Source organism: Natrix helvetica (assembly GCF_964273705.1).
Source record: "Natrix helvetica genome assembly, chromosome: 2".
Taxonomy (NCBI): Eukaryota; Metazoa; Chordata; class Lepidosauria; order Squamata; family Natricidae; genus Natrix; species Natrix helvetica.
Window position 1 is genome coordinate 181293767 of NC_138552.1, and position 16621 is coordinate 181310387.

At 42.1% G+C, this 16621-nt stretch overlaps 1 protein-coding gene and 1 long non-coding RNA gene across 3 annotated transcripts in view; one reads left to right on the plus strand and one right to left on the minus strand.

Moving 5' to 3' along the window:
- FAXC (failed axon connections homolog, metaxin like GST domain containing) overlaps positions 1-12842 on the minus strand; it is a gene marked incomplete at its 5' end in the record, with an annotated part of 35215 nt that extends 22373 nt beyond the window's left edge. Inside the window, one exon of one of the 2 annotated variants that reach the window (XM_081945857.1) lies at positions 12609-12842. Coding sequence is in view for 1 of the 2 variants with exons in the window: in XM_081945856.1 (XP_081801982.1) it covers positions 11856-12109 (254 nt within the window). Of the gene's footprint in view, positions 1-11855; positions 12110-12608 lie in introns of those variants that run through there. The other variant, XM_081945856.1, reaches the window with a different exon arrangement.
- LOC309388488 lies at positions 12220-16617 on the plus strand. The gene is made up of 3 exons (XR_014174791.1): positions 12220-12356; positions 12865-12963; positions 14760-16617. It is a non-coding gene; the product is annotated as an uncharacterized lncRNA (long non-coding RNA).
- The last annotated feature ends 4 nt before the right edge of the window (positions 16618-16621 follow it).

Sequence of the window (16621 nt, forward strand, 5' to 3'; positions counted from 1 at the left end):
TAACCAAGACAATTGAGTCAACCCGATTTTATGACCTTTGTGCCACAATTGTTAAGCAAATCATGCAGTTGTTTAAGCAAATCGGGCTTCTCTCATTGATTTTGCTTCTTGGAAGCCAGCTGGGCAGGTGGCAAATGGTGATCCCATGATCCTGGGGCACTGCAACTGTTGTAAAATTGCCAGTTGCTAAGTGTCTGCATTTTGAACACACGACCATGGGCGTGCTGTGATGGTTATAAGTGCGAGGATTGGTTGTAAGTCAGTTTTTTCAGTACCACTGTAACTTTGAATGGTTACTAAACAAGTGGCTGTAAGTCAAGGGACTACCTGTAATGTGATTTGCTTTTGTTTTGACTTAGTACAAGGATGAACAATCCATGGCCTAAGGGCTATGTAAGTCTTTCAAGCCTTCATACTGAAATTCAATAGCCAAGTACCAACTTTTGAGGGTCCTTTCTATTTGTGCTCAAAGAATGCAAAATAACTGGAATTTATTCAGATTGCTTAATAATCCTAACCTTCATTTTGAATCAGTGCCCAACTAGAAAAAAGGCAAAATTTATTATGATTTGACATTGTATATAAACACTTCGTCATTACAATCAGTTCCATTATTTACAAACATCATATGCATGACTCTGCATTTCAGCCGCAACTCCCTTGTCATCACGTGCCTTTCCCTCCCTCCACTCAGCACTTACGGAAAAATCTTCTTCCAGCAGAATAGGCTAATAATGCATTATCCCAGTTTCAAAATTTGACATGGATATGTTCTAGCCAACTTCCAGGAGACCGGATCAAAATTTAGCTTCAATTCCAGAAAATAAACATTACATCAATACCAAGAGACTGCGAGCAGACATTGGCTTTTAGGCTGAAATATAAATTCTAAAAAATAAAGCCACAAAGAGAACAAGACTAGTGAAAAGGAAATCAAAAACAATCTCCTTTCCTATTCCCCCTTTCTCTCATCCTTTTTAGGGAGTTCTGTCACACCAACCTATGGATTCTTCAACTTTATCTGAGGCAGCAAAAACAAAAATAATTTGTTCTAGATCAGGGGTGTCAAACTCCAGGCCCGTAGGCTGATTCTGGCCTGCAGGGTACTTGGAACTGGCCCGTGGGGCCACCCTGCAAACAGCAAAGGACCGGCCTGCTGTGCATCTTCCAGTGAAAACGGAGCTTGGGAGGGCCACACGTGGGGTCTGTTTTCAACTGCAAGAGCGTCCTACAGCCCTCTGCCAGCAAAAATTTGCCCTCCACCATCCCCGACCTCCCTTTTTCACTGGCAGAGGACTAGCAAAACAAACTAAAAACAAAACAAAAGGAGAAAAGTTTCCCCTTTTGCATTCAAGCATCCATGAAAGGATAGGAAAGGAGGAAGAGAAAGAGGAAAGACAAAAAAGGAAAGAGGGGAAGAGAGCGAGGAAGGAAAAATAAGGAAAGAGGGGAAGGAAGGAAGGAAGGGAGGGAGGGAGGGAGGGAGGGAGGGAGGGAGGGAGGGAGGAGATTATTGTTCTGACCGAGGCTTCCCAAGAGCATAAAGCAGACTCCTTGTCCCAACAAAAAAACCTTTTATTAATTTACTGTGAATTCTGCTCATTCACCTCTATCAAAGTCTTTCAAGGGAGGATTTACAGTCACAGACCTTATCTGGCTTGGAGAGCTGACAGGCCGATATCTGCAAAACTTGGCAAGGAGTCTCCAAGAATCACAAGCCAATTAAGCGAACTAATTGTCTCCTGCAACTCCACTCCCCTTTCGCGCCTCTTTTATTTCCTCTGGGAGGGGCCATTCATTGTCCACCTGTGGCCTTACTCCCAAGTCTGCTTCCAAGTCTGTTCTTTAGCTGTTCCCTCCGAATGTGCACTCTGGGAACAGGCTCCAACTGTTTGTCTGCCTCACTGATGTCTGACTCTGAAGACAGCTGATAACTGGCATACGGCTCTGGCCTCCTCTCTGCCTCAGACACAGAGCCTCATCAGAGCCTTCCCCAGACTCCAGGATTGGCCTATGTTCCTCCCCAACCGCCTCACTGTCCAAATCTGCTGCCAGCTCCACTGGCCGCTGGTAGGCCACAACAATTATAATGAGAGGGAAGGAGGGTCTGAGGGAAGTCCTGCCTTAGCACTTGGCCACCACAGGTAGCCCCGACACAAGTGATGTTGAGCTGGCCATGCACACACACACACACACACACACACACATGCTCCGAGGTCAAACATAACCCTGATGTGGCCAAGGAAATCAAGTTTGACACACCTGTTCTAGATTCTCCTGTGGAACTATTTCCTTTTTGCAGGCCACTAAGAGAAACTCTCATAATAACCATGATTCTGTGGGGCAAACTTGATGCTTTAGAGATTTCATCTCCTACAACAGGGCCAACTTTCTTTCAGCTGGTCAAGCCCTTTCATTTACTGGCTCAAAGAGCTAGTTTTTTTTACTATTTTTTATTTTTATATTTTAGGGAGGGATGAGTAGTAGCTTTCTCAGTAAACATGCCTGACAACCCTATAGAGCAGTGATGGCAAACCTTTTTAGCACCGAATGGCCTTTTTAGCACCGAATAGCACAGAATGTGCTTGCATGTGCGCATGTCTAGGTGCCAGAAACCCGAAGACCAGCTGGCGGGCATGCACATGCCTGTTTTTTGCCTGTTTTGAGTGGTGTTTTTGGCTTGAAAAATGGCCTAAAAATGGCCTGCATTTTCAGGCTGTTTTTCTGGCCGTTTTCTGGGCCATTTTAAGGCCCTTTTGGGCCGGGTCTTGGACCATTTCCAGGCGCTCCAAGACCCGCAAAGAGCAGCTGGCCGGCGCATTGGAAACCAGAAGAGCAGCTGGCAATGGCGCATGTGCCCACCGAGAGGGCTCTGCATGCCACCTGTGGCACGCGTGCCATAGGTTCGCCATCACAGCTATAGAGGTTTAATGAATCCATCTTATGACTTAATTTATTAATGACAAGAAAAAGAGGCGAAAATACAGCATCAAATTTCGGCAGTGGAACCTTGAGAAATCTTAGGACAACTTGTGATCCGAAGGCTTCTGAGCTCTGCTTTGCAACAGAATATTAATTGAGGCTGAGTACACAATCTCCCTGTGTTTAGGAACTGGATCTAGAGAACACAACCCTCCATCAGGTTCTCCTTCTGGTTGGCAGGTGCCGACAAGAAGCAAAGAAGGCTTTTGTGTTTTTATCTGTGCTGCTCACGATGGATAGGTGATTCACAAGGGATCTTGCGGTATTGGTATCTACACTGAAAGGGAATACGTCAATGGCTTTATGGCTATATTTCCTGCTCTCAAACACACTCTGTAGCTAATGATATTTTCAAACACTGACTGATTGTTGTTGTTACAAGAATATGCTTTTATGATGACTCAGGCCAACACAAATCATATTTCAGGATCAATCCATCTTACTCATTCTACAAGCCTGCGGAAAATATAGTATAAAGACATGTTTTCCCTACTTTCCCTAGTTAACTGATTCTGATTATTTATCTATTTTTATTTATTTACTGGAACTTAAAGACCACTCTAATCCAACAAGACTCTGAAAGGTTCACATTCCCTTCTTCAGTGAGTAAAGGTAAAGGTTCCCTTCGCATAATTGTGCTAGTCATTCCTGACTCTAGGGTGCGGTGCTCATCTCCGTTTCAAAGTTGAAGAGCCAACGTTGTCCGAAGACGTCTCCATGGTCATGCGGCCGGCATTACTAAATGCCGAAGGTGCACGAAATACTGTTATCTTCCCACCAAAGGTGGCTCCTATTTTTCTACTTGCATTTTTTACATGCTTTCAAACTGCTAGGTTGGCAGAACTGGGACAAGTAACGGGAGCTCACTCCATTACACAACACAAGGGATTCGAACTGCCAAACTGCTGACCTTTCTGATCGACAAGCTCAGCATCTTAACCCCTGAACCACCACATCCCTTTTTTATTTCTATTTACTTACTTACTTACTTACTTACTTACTTACTTACTTACTTACTTACTTACTGGTGCTTAAAGGCCACTCCAATCCAACAAGACTCTGAAAGATTCTTCAGGTAGAACAGTATAAAAAAATAACAGAACTAGACTAAGTTCTAGACTAAGACTAAGCCTATAAAAATAAATAACATCCAAGCACAAGCCAGAGTATGGGATTTCCATCAATAGCTGATAACTCATGTAATAGTATATGTACTAAATTTGCCTTTATTTTGCATATATGGACAACGCTTTGAGATATAAACAGGTATTTGTTTTATCTGGCTTATTTAAATAATGGCCATTTTACCTAGCAGAATTAATCTGTCAGAACAATCTCCAGGACCATTCGCTCCCATTAATCAATACATTTACCTGTAGATTGCTGCATCAAGTACCACCCCATAACAATTAAAATTTGAAACTACGGTTCTCAAAGAGCACATTTCTCTTATATAGAGCTGTCCTGAACTAAGGGGATTCCCAGAATTCCCACCCATTATAATTAATGGTCACACAGTTGGGAATTCTTTTTGTAACTGTCCACATTCATCTAAAGAACTCTGAATTGGTGAATACTAGTTAACAGTAATAATAAAACTACTATCCCTTATGGAGATATTTTAATTGTATTCATAAATTTGAGTTTACTTCCAAAATTCAAATTGTTATACATAACCTTCCCTTTCCCCTTTCTTCCCACAAGAACACCATGAGATACAAAGAAAGAACCATCAGCACCCAATCATCCAGTGGACTGCAGGTGGATTTAAGCGTAAATCTCTCTCGTGCTAGTCTAACACCTTAACTAGACCAAACAATATCCTGGGGTACAGCAGCCAGAGTCATATAACTAATCTATGGAGAGTCACAGAGATGACTTTTTGTTGATTACAAAAACATGTTTTGAGCAATGGTGGGATTCAAAAAAAATTTTACTACCCGTTCTGTGGGCGTGGTTTGATGGGCATGGCAGGGGACGGATACTATAAAATCTCCATTCCCTCCCACTCCAGGGGAAGGTTACTGCAAATTCCCATTCCCTCCTGATCAGCTGGGACTCGGGAGGCAGGGAATAGATGGGGTGGGGGCCAGTCAGAGGTAGTATTTACCGGTTCTCTGACCTACTCAAAATTTCCACTACCGGTTCTCCAGAACTGGTCAGAACCTGCTGAATACCACCTCTGGTTTTAAGCCTAGAAAGCAAAGAAAACATCAGAAAGAAATTCAAAGCAATTCTTTTTTAACTCATAGAATCATAGAGTAACAAGGTTGGAAGGAACCTGGGAGGTCTTCTAGTCCAACCCCCTGCTTCAGCAGGAGATCATTATGGAATGGCAGAATAACAGAGTGGGATGGGACCTTAGAGGTCATGTAGTCCAACTCTCTGCTTCAGGAGGAGAACGTTACAGAATCACAGAATCGGAAGGGACCTTGGAGGTCATCTAGTCCAACCCTCTGCTCAACCAGCACAGCCTTAACAAAATATCCTGGAGGGAGGGGGAAAGGAGGGGGGTTTGCTTTAAAGCAAGCTTCAAAATCCAACTTTCAAGCTTCAAAACACCAAACTCCCTGAGGTATAAAAAGGAAAGAAGGGAAAACACAGTCAAGCTTTCAAGATTCTGCTATGATAGCCTACCTCCAGGCATTCCTCTAAAGTCTGATCAACCTCCAAGAGTTTACCTAACCAGAACATACCTTATTCTCTTATGTTCGTTTTAAGTTTTTTCCAGCTTTACAACAACCACAAGTGATTAGTCTGAGTTCAATACAGTGAACATATTCACCAGAAGTAATTAAATTCAAAGTAGCAGTACATGTATACTTCCTTAGAATAGAGCCTATTAAGTGGGATTTACTCATGATTAGGATTATGCTATTACAAGGTAATGCTAGACATACAATACAATACAATACAATACAATACAATACAATACAATACAATACAATACAATAGCAGAGTTGGAAGGGACCTTGGAGGTCTTCTAGTCCAACCCCCTGCCTAGGCAGGAAACCCTATACTGTTCCAGACAAATGGCTATCCAACATCTTCTTAAAGACTTCCAGATTCACAACATCTGGAGGCAAGCTTAATTGTTCTAACTGTCAGGAAATTTCTCCTCAGTTCTAAGTTGCTTCTCTCCTTGATTAGTTTCCACCCATTGCTTCTTGTTCTGCCCTCAGGTACTTTGGAGAATAATTTGACTCCCTCGTCTTTGTGGCAACCTCTGAGATATTGGAACACTGCTATCATGTCTCCCCTAGTCCTTCTTTCTATTAAACTTGACATACCCAGTTTCTGCAACCGTTCCTCATATGTTTTAGCCTCCAGTCCTCTAATCATCTTTGTTGCTCTTCTCTGCATTCTTTCTAGAGTCTCCACATCTTTTCTACATCATGGCGACCAAAACTGAATGCAGTATTCCAAGTGTGGCCTTACCAAGGCATTAGATCAACTAAACGTAGGATAACCACCTGTACTAATCCCCCCCCTATTTTCTTCAGATATTTAAAAAAATCTGGATTTATGATGAAACACATCTAACAAGCCTCAGATTATTGCATACATTTAAGAGATTTCTATAACAAAATTTAAATTCCATGAGTCATTATGGAAGATATACAGGTGAAACTCAAAAAATTAGAATATCGTGCAAAAGTTCATTTATTTCAGTAATGCAACTTAAAAGGTGAAACTAATATATGAGATAGACTCATTGCATGCAAAGCAAGATAGTTCAAGCCGTGATTTGTCATAATTGTGATTATTATGGCTTATAGCGCATGAAAACCCCAAACCCACCATCTCAGAAAATTAGAATATTGTGAAAAAGTGCAATATTCTGGGCTCAAAGTGTCCCACTCTAACCAGCTAATTAAGCCATAACACCTGCAAAGGGTTTCTGAGCCTTTAAATGGCCTCTCCATGTGGTTCAGTAGGAATCACAATCATGGAAAAGTAACTGCTGATCTGACAGTTTTGCAGAAAACCATCATTGACACCCTCCATAAGGAGGGAAAGCCTCAAAAGGTAATTGCAAAAGAAGTTGGATGTTCCCAAAGTGCTGTATCAAAGCACATTAATAAAAAGTTATGTGGAAGGGAAAAGCGTGGAAGAAAAATGTGCACAAGCAGCAGGGATGACCGCAGCCTGGAGAGGATTGTCAGGAAAAGGCCATTAAAAATTGTTGGGGACATTCACAAGGAGTGGACTGAGGCTGGAGTCAATGCATCAAGAGCCACCACACACAGACAGATCCTGGACATGGGCTTCAAATGTCGTATTCCTCTTGTCAAGCCACTCCTGAACAACAAACGTCAGAAGCGTCTTACCTGGGCTAAAGAAAAACAGACCTGGTCTGTTGCTCAGTGGTCCAAAGTCCTCTTTTCTGATGAGAGCAACTTTTGCATCTCATTTGGAAACCAAGGACCCAGAGTATGGAGGAAGAATGGAGAGGCACACACTGCAAGATGCTTCAAGTCCAGTGTGAAGTTTCCACAGCCTGTGTTGATTTGGGGAGCCATGTCATCTGCTGGTGTTGGTCCACTGTGCTTCATTAAATCCAGGGTCAACTCAGCTGTCTACCAGGAGATTTTGGAGCACTTCATGCTTCCTTCCACAGACAAGCTTTATGGGGATGCTGACTTCATTTTCCAGCAGGACTTGGCACCTGCCCACACTGACAAAAGCACCAAAACCTGGTTCAATGACCGTGGGATTACTGTGCTTGATTGGCCAGCAAACTCGCCTGACCTGAACCCTATAGATAATCTATGGGGCATTGCCAAGAGAAAGATGAGAGACATGAGACCAAACAATGCAGAAGAGCTGAAGGCCGCTATTGAAGCATCCTGGTCTTCCATAACACCTCAGCAGTGCCACAGGCTGATAGCTTCCATGCCATGCCGCAATGAGGCAGTAATTGCTGCAGAAGGGGCCCAAACCAAGTACTGAGTACATACGCATGCTTATACTTTTCAGAGGTCCAATATTGTTCTATGTAGAATCCTTGTTTTATTGATTGCATGCAATATTCTAATTTTCTGAGATTGTGGATTTGGGGTTTTCATGAGCTGTAAGCCATAATCATCACAATTATGACAAATCACGGCTTGAACTATCTTGCTTTGCATGTAATGAGTCTATCTCATATATTAGTTTCACCTTTTAAGTTGCATTACTGAAATAAATGAACTTTTGCACGATATTCTAATTTTTCGAGTTTTACCTGTCCTGTATACTACCCAAGTAAGAAAGAAATACGATGATTTTCTTTAAAACAATTATATATAATCTTTTAGGTTTGAAGTTTAGACATTGTAAAACAATAAATTAATCAAATACATAAAAAATTATGCTTTGATGTCTCCACTAGCAATTTGTGAAAGTTTTGACACCGTATTAAGATAATTTTATAATCAGGTCAAGAGAATATAAAGCAATTCACATTTAGGCATTAACTAATTAAATTAATATCAACTTCCTTTTTTATACTTTATTATACTAGGGAGATAATTTAGTAGTTATGCAGTTTTGATAGTCACTAATCTTACTTTGCAGTGTATCATTGTTGAGAGTTCAAGATCTGATTAGCCAACTTTTAACATCAAAACAACCACAAATATATTATTCAGAATGTACTATATGAAACAATGCTAATATAGACTGGATCTGGATAGACCTAGTTTTGATTCTCTGCCTAGTTATATAATCTTCTTTGATTGCTTTTAGAACAATCATTATTTATCAGTCTACCCTACTGCACAGAATCCAAGAGGGGGGAAATGCAGGACAAGTATAATATAAATGAAACAAAACGAATATATCTAATCAGCTCCAAATAAACTGATCCTAAGATTTACCATGTTTTTTAAAACTATCAAACATTGGAAGATCAAAAGATGGAAGAGCTTGATTTTGGTAATTCTTGAGTTTAGAGGTGTTTTCTTCTGAAGAGATATGAATTAGTGCTGCTTCCGTTAAAATGACAAAAGCCTTGTGGCATTGTGCCACAACTCTAATCATTTTGTGCATGCATGACGTGTTGTGGTGCCCAAAGGAAAGCTGTGCCATTTGGGCTACAAGTAAGCAGTGTCAAATGTTTTATATATTATGGGCACAGAAGGGCACTTACCGGTAAATCTCTCAGCCTTTTCTAGAGATGTGTTTTTGAGTACAATAGTTGTTCCTGCAAAATGTTTAAATGACTATCTCCAAATTCAGAAGGACATTAACACTAGCATTTTTTAAATATAATTCGATGGAAATTTGTTCTTGAAGGGAAATTTAAGGGGGGAAATCCTGTGCACTGGTAGTGTTAGATTGGGTAATGGACAGGCACACACAGGCTTAACTGTAACAACAGCTCTTTATTAAGTACAAGAAGTGAGAAAAATCCAGCGAGGGTTGAGTCTGACAGCAGCCCTTTTATAGGGAGCTGTCAGACCCTTCGACCAATAGGATTAAACCTCTGTTCCCGCCAGAGCAGAGAACCTTGGTGGAAACCACTGTAGTTAGAGCAAGTATCTAACACCCCTCCCCTCTTGGATGGAACAATCCTACTAGTTACGTAGTCACGCAGGTAGGCGGGCTTTTGTGTAGCTCTGCCTGACCTGCGCAGTTCAGTAGGAGGGGTTTCCTTGGACAGGTCGGATGGACCTGTTTGCTCTGCAGCTCCGCTTGGTGGAAGCTCCTGGAATCTTTCACAGGCCGCGGCTGGAGCTTCTAGAGCCGGTTCGCTCAGAGCTCGCTGCGGACCTGCAACAAAACCAGATAGATTTCCCGGTACCCACGGGCTTAAGCTGGCCGTGGAAGGAGTGAGTGTTTGCTCTGTTTAGGTAGGGCTTTGGCTAACTCGTGCAGGAGTTACCTCTGGTTGTCTAAGAGTGGAGTTGGAGAGGCGGCCACGGAGTTGGTTAATATGCCTTCTCCAATCCTACCTAGGAGGTAAGAGCGAGGGCCGGTGATGCCTATCACTGTGGCAGGAATCCACAGAATTCCCCCGGCGTAGTTGTGGGCGTATACCGAATCCCCTATGCTAAATATCCGAATCTTGCTTGTGGAGTCTGGAGGCGATGAGGCAGAATAATTGGGGTGTAGCCGGTCTAAGTGGGACCTTAGCCCGCGATCCATGAGAAGCTCGGAGGGCGACCCATGAGAAGCTCGAAATTTACTTTTTGTCTAGCTGTATCTATTTGCCATGGTCCTGCCTACTTTTGGAATTTGGCTCTTGGCAGGTCACTCCAAATCCCTAAAATGACTCTTGGTATGAAAAAAGATTGAATTTTTTTTCTTATGAGATATTGTCTCCAATATTTGCAGCTTATAGGGGAAAAACTACCTTAATGAAGTTAAGATTAATGAAGAGAAAATTGCTATAAAGAGAAATCTGAACTTTAAAGCATTGTGATTTGTGAGCAGTAACTGAACTGATACTGGATATAAAGTAATTGTGTGGCTGAGCTCCTTGTCTTAGCATTTGCAATGTATTTTAAAAGTTGTAATTACTCATGCTGGTTGATTCAGAGTTGAGAGTGGCGAAAACCACAACAAACTTTTATCAGCAACCATAAAACTATAGTAAGGTTTCAATGTTGCCCAGATTTTTTTCAAGAGGGATGTTAAACCCTTGGAGAAAGAGGCAGGTCACAATGGAGGTTGGAAATAGCATTTTAACAGTTTCCTATTAAGATTAGCAATTCTCATAAAGAGAAAACAGGCTTCCCCAGTACAGTACTAACTTTTGATGATTGGGTGTATAGTCCAGCATATTTGGTGGTCTTTAAAATGAGGAAAGGCTGATCATCCCAAAATCTGCAAAGCCATGTACAACAGCTGAAAAGTCTATCGTCTTCTATTCCCACCACCATCCCACTTTTTCTCCCCGTTCCAGTTATTCGTTTATCAAATTCAGGTACCACCCAGCTCACTCTATTTTAAAGGAAACAGAAACAGCTATTGCTAAATATCACCACCTATCTCATATTTACTGAATATATTTCAGCATAAATATTACTTGCTTAGTATGCAAAGTATAAATGTGGATAAATCACATTGCCACAGTTCTGTACAACTGCTCTTGTGGTGTTTCCATTAACTCAGTGAAAATCGTGGGGAACCTTGTAGTGGGCCCGTTTCTACATCTATCCAATATGGCAGATAAACAGGCCTAGGCCTAATTTCTATGTTGCATGGGAGACATTGAGGAATACAATAGGTGTTGCCTAGACTGAGGGGTTAAAAACATGTTCATTATTGTCACAGAAATCTGCAAGGATGTGTCCATCAGAAGTGCAGGTTGACCAGAAGACTTCATTTTGTGTAACAAAGTACTCATAACTCCATCACCAAAACTGGTCCTCTAAACTAGATCATAACTGAATGTCGACTCCTAATGTTTTATGGCAATGTTATTTCTTTTACAATCGATCTTCCAATTTTAAAATATGCAGGCTATATAAGAAATCTCCCTTCTAATCGAAGTAAATGTGTAATCCCAGTTTTAGGAGGGTAATCGCTCAAAAGAGATCATGGCAGTCTGCAAATCAGTTTACCATTTAATCCCACAATGCATTGGCCCACCACTAGAAAAAACACTCTGCCTATGTTCAGAGGCCTTGCCCAGGGGCTTAAATGCTGGCATCCAAAGTAGATTTTGCAGAACAGAACAGGCCTTAAATTCAGGTCTGCATTCTTAAAATCCAATTATCTGTATCCTATCCGGGTCGGCCAATAACCCTGCCCTCCCCTTCCCTTCCCGGCCCACATCAAAGAAACCTTGCTCTAATGAAAACATAATCCTCGAGATCGGGCCCCTGCTTGTGTCATCAGCATCTATGACTTCCTTCCAAAAATAACCCGGGTCTCTCGCTCACCTAATAGCCAGGAGTTCGTGGAACAGATAGGCGGCAGCGGCGAGCAGGGCCCCCCCAGTCAAATAAAGGGTTTTCTTCCACCACGAATCAGATCCCAGCCCTGTCATGATCCCGCCGTAATCCTGCAGTGGGAAAGCAAGGATTTCCCCATAAAAGGAAAAGCGATCGTCGGACCCCTCGCACCAAAGGCTCTGATTCCTGCTTAGATCCACCACGCACGACCTGGATGAGGCGAAGCCAACCCCCCAGGGCATGCTGCGCGACGCGGGCGTTGCTAGCTCCCGTTTGCCCGCGGATCGACACCAGGGCCGTCTGCATGGGGGAGAAACCGGGCGGCGTCAAGGTGCTGGCGGCAGGGGCAAGCCGGGAGTTCGACAATAGAGGAAGAGGAAGAGGAGGAGGAGGAGGAGGAAGAGACAAGGGAGAGCGCGGCGGCAGCGAAGGCTCTGCCGAGTGTCCTTGGCGAGCTCTGCAACATCAGCACCAACATCACCGGCAGCGGTACTTTTTTCTTGTCGCTACCTCTCGGTCTTTATGTCTTCGCCCGGAGGAGGGAGGGAGGGAGGTGATGTCATGGCTTTCAATCTGCCTTAAAAACCCGCGGGCGAGTCCAGTCCGTGGAAAATTAAACACCAAAGCAGCGAGATTAGCGGAGAGAGGAAGGCGGAGGTCACTCGTTAAGCGGAGGACACGATTTAAGGGGGAGCTGCGCGGCTCCCGGCACCGGGAAGGGAGGCAGACCGAAGGATGTACCGTTCCGGGTGGAAGCGGAGTTCTGTTCTATTTGTTCATTTTGTTGTTGTTGTGCCCTGCATCTTTGGTGGCATCAGCCCAGGGCTGTGTCACGTGGTCTCCCTTCCAAGCGGTGAGCTGCAAAAATATAATCGCTTCCGTTTGGTCGGCACCGACCTTTGTGTTTTAGCATCTACGTGTTTCCGCATTTTATATCACCCCGTCTCCCTCTGTTTCTCTCCCCTTCAAGTTTTAATCGCTGCTTTCGTCTTTTTAGAGATTGGCGTTTCCAATCTGCAGGCTTTGTTTGGCTGAAAACCATGTCACCGGGGAATTGGGGGAATCCAAGGTCACTGTGCCTGTCAAGTTACAAGAGGTAATTTTGAAAACAAATCTCTTTACAGCAAGGAAATATTGTAAGCCGTTCTCCAGTTCCAATATCAGGACTGGTTGTAGCCATTTCTCTCTTATCAAATCAATTGGGCTTTTCTATAATCAAATTCCCACGTTTCCCTATTTTTGCATAAGAAATATGCTTCTACATAAAAGAATCAGGTTAAGAAAGCATCCGTTCACATCTGTAATTCTTTGCACACAGAAAAACCATTATTACAACTGAATGTACACATTGGGTTTTTCTTGCAAAAATTAGCCAAATTTGGGGTGAAACAATGGAGTGAATCAGCTGTAAGATTGCCAAAGACAAACCCAAGAACACTTGCTCTACTTCTCTTGCTTCTCTTGAGTTTATAGCAGGATCCCAGCTTATGACTTAATGCAGGAGTCTCCCTAACCCCTGGGCTGAGGCCCACTACCAGGCCGTGGCCTATTGGAATTGGGCCATGCTCACGTGGCCCAGTTCCTCCCCCCCCAAGCCATGCCACCAAGCCACAAAGGTTGGGGACCACTGACTTAAAGCATTTTCTAATATTATCCAGCCATTACTGAGATGACAGAAAGTTGTCCTAACCTCATTATTTCATAGTACAATCATAGATTCTACAAGAAGCTATACATTAATAAGGGACCTGTCTCTGCTATCACATCTTTGTGTCAGCTTAAGTGCTCTAAATAAAATAATAGTAAGGAGTGGAGGAGGATGTTTCTTTACCTAGCAAAAACATACAGTATTTAATACTCTCTAGTGACATCCTAGTGGCTCAGCGGCTAAGACGCTGAGCTTGTTGATCAGAAAGGCCAGCAGTTTGGCAGTTCGAATCCCTAGCGCTGCGTAATGGAATGAGCTCCCATTACTTGTCCCAGCTTCTGCCAACCTAGCAGTTCGAAAGCATGTAAAAATGCAAGTAGATAAATAGGAACCAATTTGATGGGAAGGTAACAGTGTTCCATGTACCTTTGGCGTTTAGTCATGCCGGCCACATGACCACGGAGATGTCTTCAGACAGCACTGGCTCTTTGGCTTTGAAATGGAGATGAGCACCGCCCCCTAGAGTCAGGAACAATTAGCACATATGTGCAAGGGGAATCTATACCTTTATCTAGTGACATCTTAATAAGAACTTGGAAGATAAAAAGGTTTAATTCTTTCGGTTACCAAAATGGATTTTACTTTGGTTTCAAAAATAATCCAGTGAAATAATCACCAGCTTTCAGGTATCTTTGGAACAGTTTGTTAACCCCAAACAGGATTAAATAGTTGAAACCATTTCTAAGGCTCAGTTGGGACTGCTTCCAAGCCAAAATTCAAACTGAAAATTTTGTATAGCATTCCTGTGAGATCCCATTGCTCCTTGCTCTTGAGAATTAGGGAATTTACAGCAGAACTGCCAGTATGAAGAAGTAGTTCTTCCTCACACACATAAATCCTAAAAGCTAATCTATTTAGAGAAGAAACAGAAAGGGCTTTATCTGCTCAGCCCCTGGACTGCTATTGTTTAAATATAAATTATGATGATGATAATGTTGTTATCCATTCAGTTGTGTCTGACTCTTGGCAATTCTAAGGTCTCTCCGCATCTTACAATTTTGCACTACATCTTTGAGTTGTTCTATACTTTGGTTGGTGTCATCATTGTGTCCAGCTACCATGTTCTTTGGGGACCTGGATTTTTTACTGCTAACTCTTCCAAACATGATTGCTTTCTCCAGTGAATTCCTCTGTGTAACATAGCCAGAATAAGTGAGATGCACTTTTGTGATTATGCCTTCCAGTGACATGTCTGGTGTTATGCACTCCGGCACTTATTAGTCACCTTTGCTGTCCAAGGAATATTCATGAGCCTTCTCCAAAATCAGTTTCTGGATATCATTGTTGAAGACAGCCTTTGGCAAGGCATGAGATCCTTTTGATGAAGGAGCTTAGCTGCTTTAACAAATCAGAACAGAGGACATTGTGGACGTCTCCATTCAAGAAATAGAATATAGTAACTTGAAGTTCACTGAATAAATTAAACTTGGCAAACAGTTTCTCCTTGCAAACAACTACCAAAGTATGCTGTCATTGTCTTGTTCTTGCTATATATGGAAAGAGGGCCATTACTCTAACTATTGGGCATCAATGGTTCTATCATAGCCTCATATAAAATATTTATGCTTGCTAATGCTTAAAATGGTTGTGGCTTGTTCTTAAACATGATACGTGCAATGCAGATCTTAGATCTTCTAAGACTCCACCTTAGCTATTTCTATTTCAAATCATTTTTGAAGTGGTCTATAAATACTGTCCCTTCAAAACAAAATATGCTTCCTCTGTTGTGAAGCACATTTTGCAGCCCATGTTTCTTAAAGTAGGTGACATCAACATCCAACAAAATAATTCCAAGCACTTTTGTAGCAAAGATACAATGTGAAGATGAAACAGTGGCAAAACTTAAGACACTGAACACTTCAAAAATATTTTTCAATGATGCAAGTCTGACTAGATCATCAGTGACCTATTTGCTGGTGTCATAGTTTCTTTCTGCCCGTAAAGTAACCATGCATTCAAAGAAGCAAGCTATCATCATCTTTCACCAGTTATGATCATCTTCTCCCCTCCTACCACCCCAAATTTCCTCATTTAACACTCCATTACTACCTTCCACCATATAGCAGATATAGAAAAAGTGAAGGTTACTTTCTAACACCTAGAAAATCTCTGTGAAGGGAAGAAAAATATGAAGGATTTATATTCCCAATAGACAATTCACACTACCTTGTTCTGCTTTTCTACATCAAAGAACATATTTAGGCTCTTTATGTGCATCAATGTCATCAAGCAAAGCTGTAACATCACACTAAACCATGTGATTTTTGTACTTTGTCTTTACATGGTATGTGAACTCCAATTTGATTTATTTAATAAAACCTATTTTAAAATCATTGTATCAATGTACCAGCTAGTCACAATTTGTCCCTAAAGCGTTCCAGGCGGCGCATACATTTTAAACTTCAACAACCTGCCATGGGCATTTCTGCAACTGACTTTTGTGAGATTTATCCACAAATCTGTACATATATACATATGAACTGAGCAATAAAGCACCAAATTAGCAGGCCACCAATTTATCTCCCCGCACACAAAGGAGATTCCCTACTACCGCTATTTATTTCAGTTCTTTTTTTCTGAGTAGATGTCTACAACTATCCACTATTTTTATTACTAAGTAAGTGCATGAAACATGTTTGGTTCCCACTGCATTTTTAGAAATAAAGATGATGGTAGGGACAAGATCTTTCTGTAGCATTTCAATGTCACTTTTTTTTAATTAAAGGAGTTTTTGAGGGTGAGGGATGCAAAGGGCAGGTGAGGCTTGGCAATTAGCATTACCAGATTTGGGCTTCAAATTCCAGATAGCCACTAGAAGGCAGCAAAGGGTTAACTCTTTTGCATGACTTTTCTGCCTTCTAGTGGTCATCTGAATTTTTGAATTTGATTTGGTGGCCCTATAGCAGGGGTGTCAAACTGGCAGCCCACGGGCCAGATGAGTCACGTGCAGGCCACGCCTACTCCAGCTTCACAAAAAGAAAAAAAAATCACAATATATCACATGATGGCAACATGACGCAGTGAGCTTGACACCCGTGCCCTATAA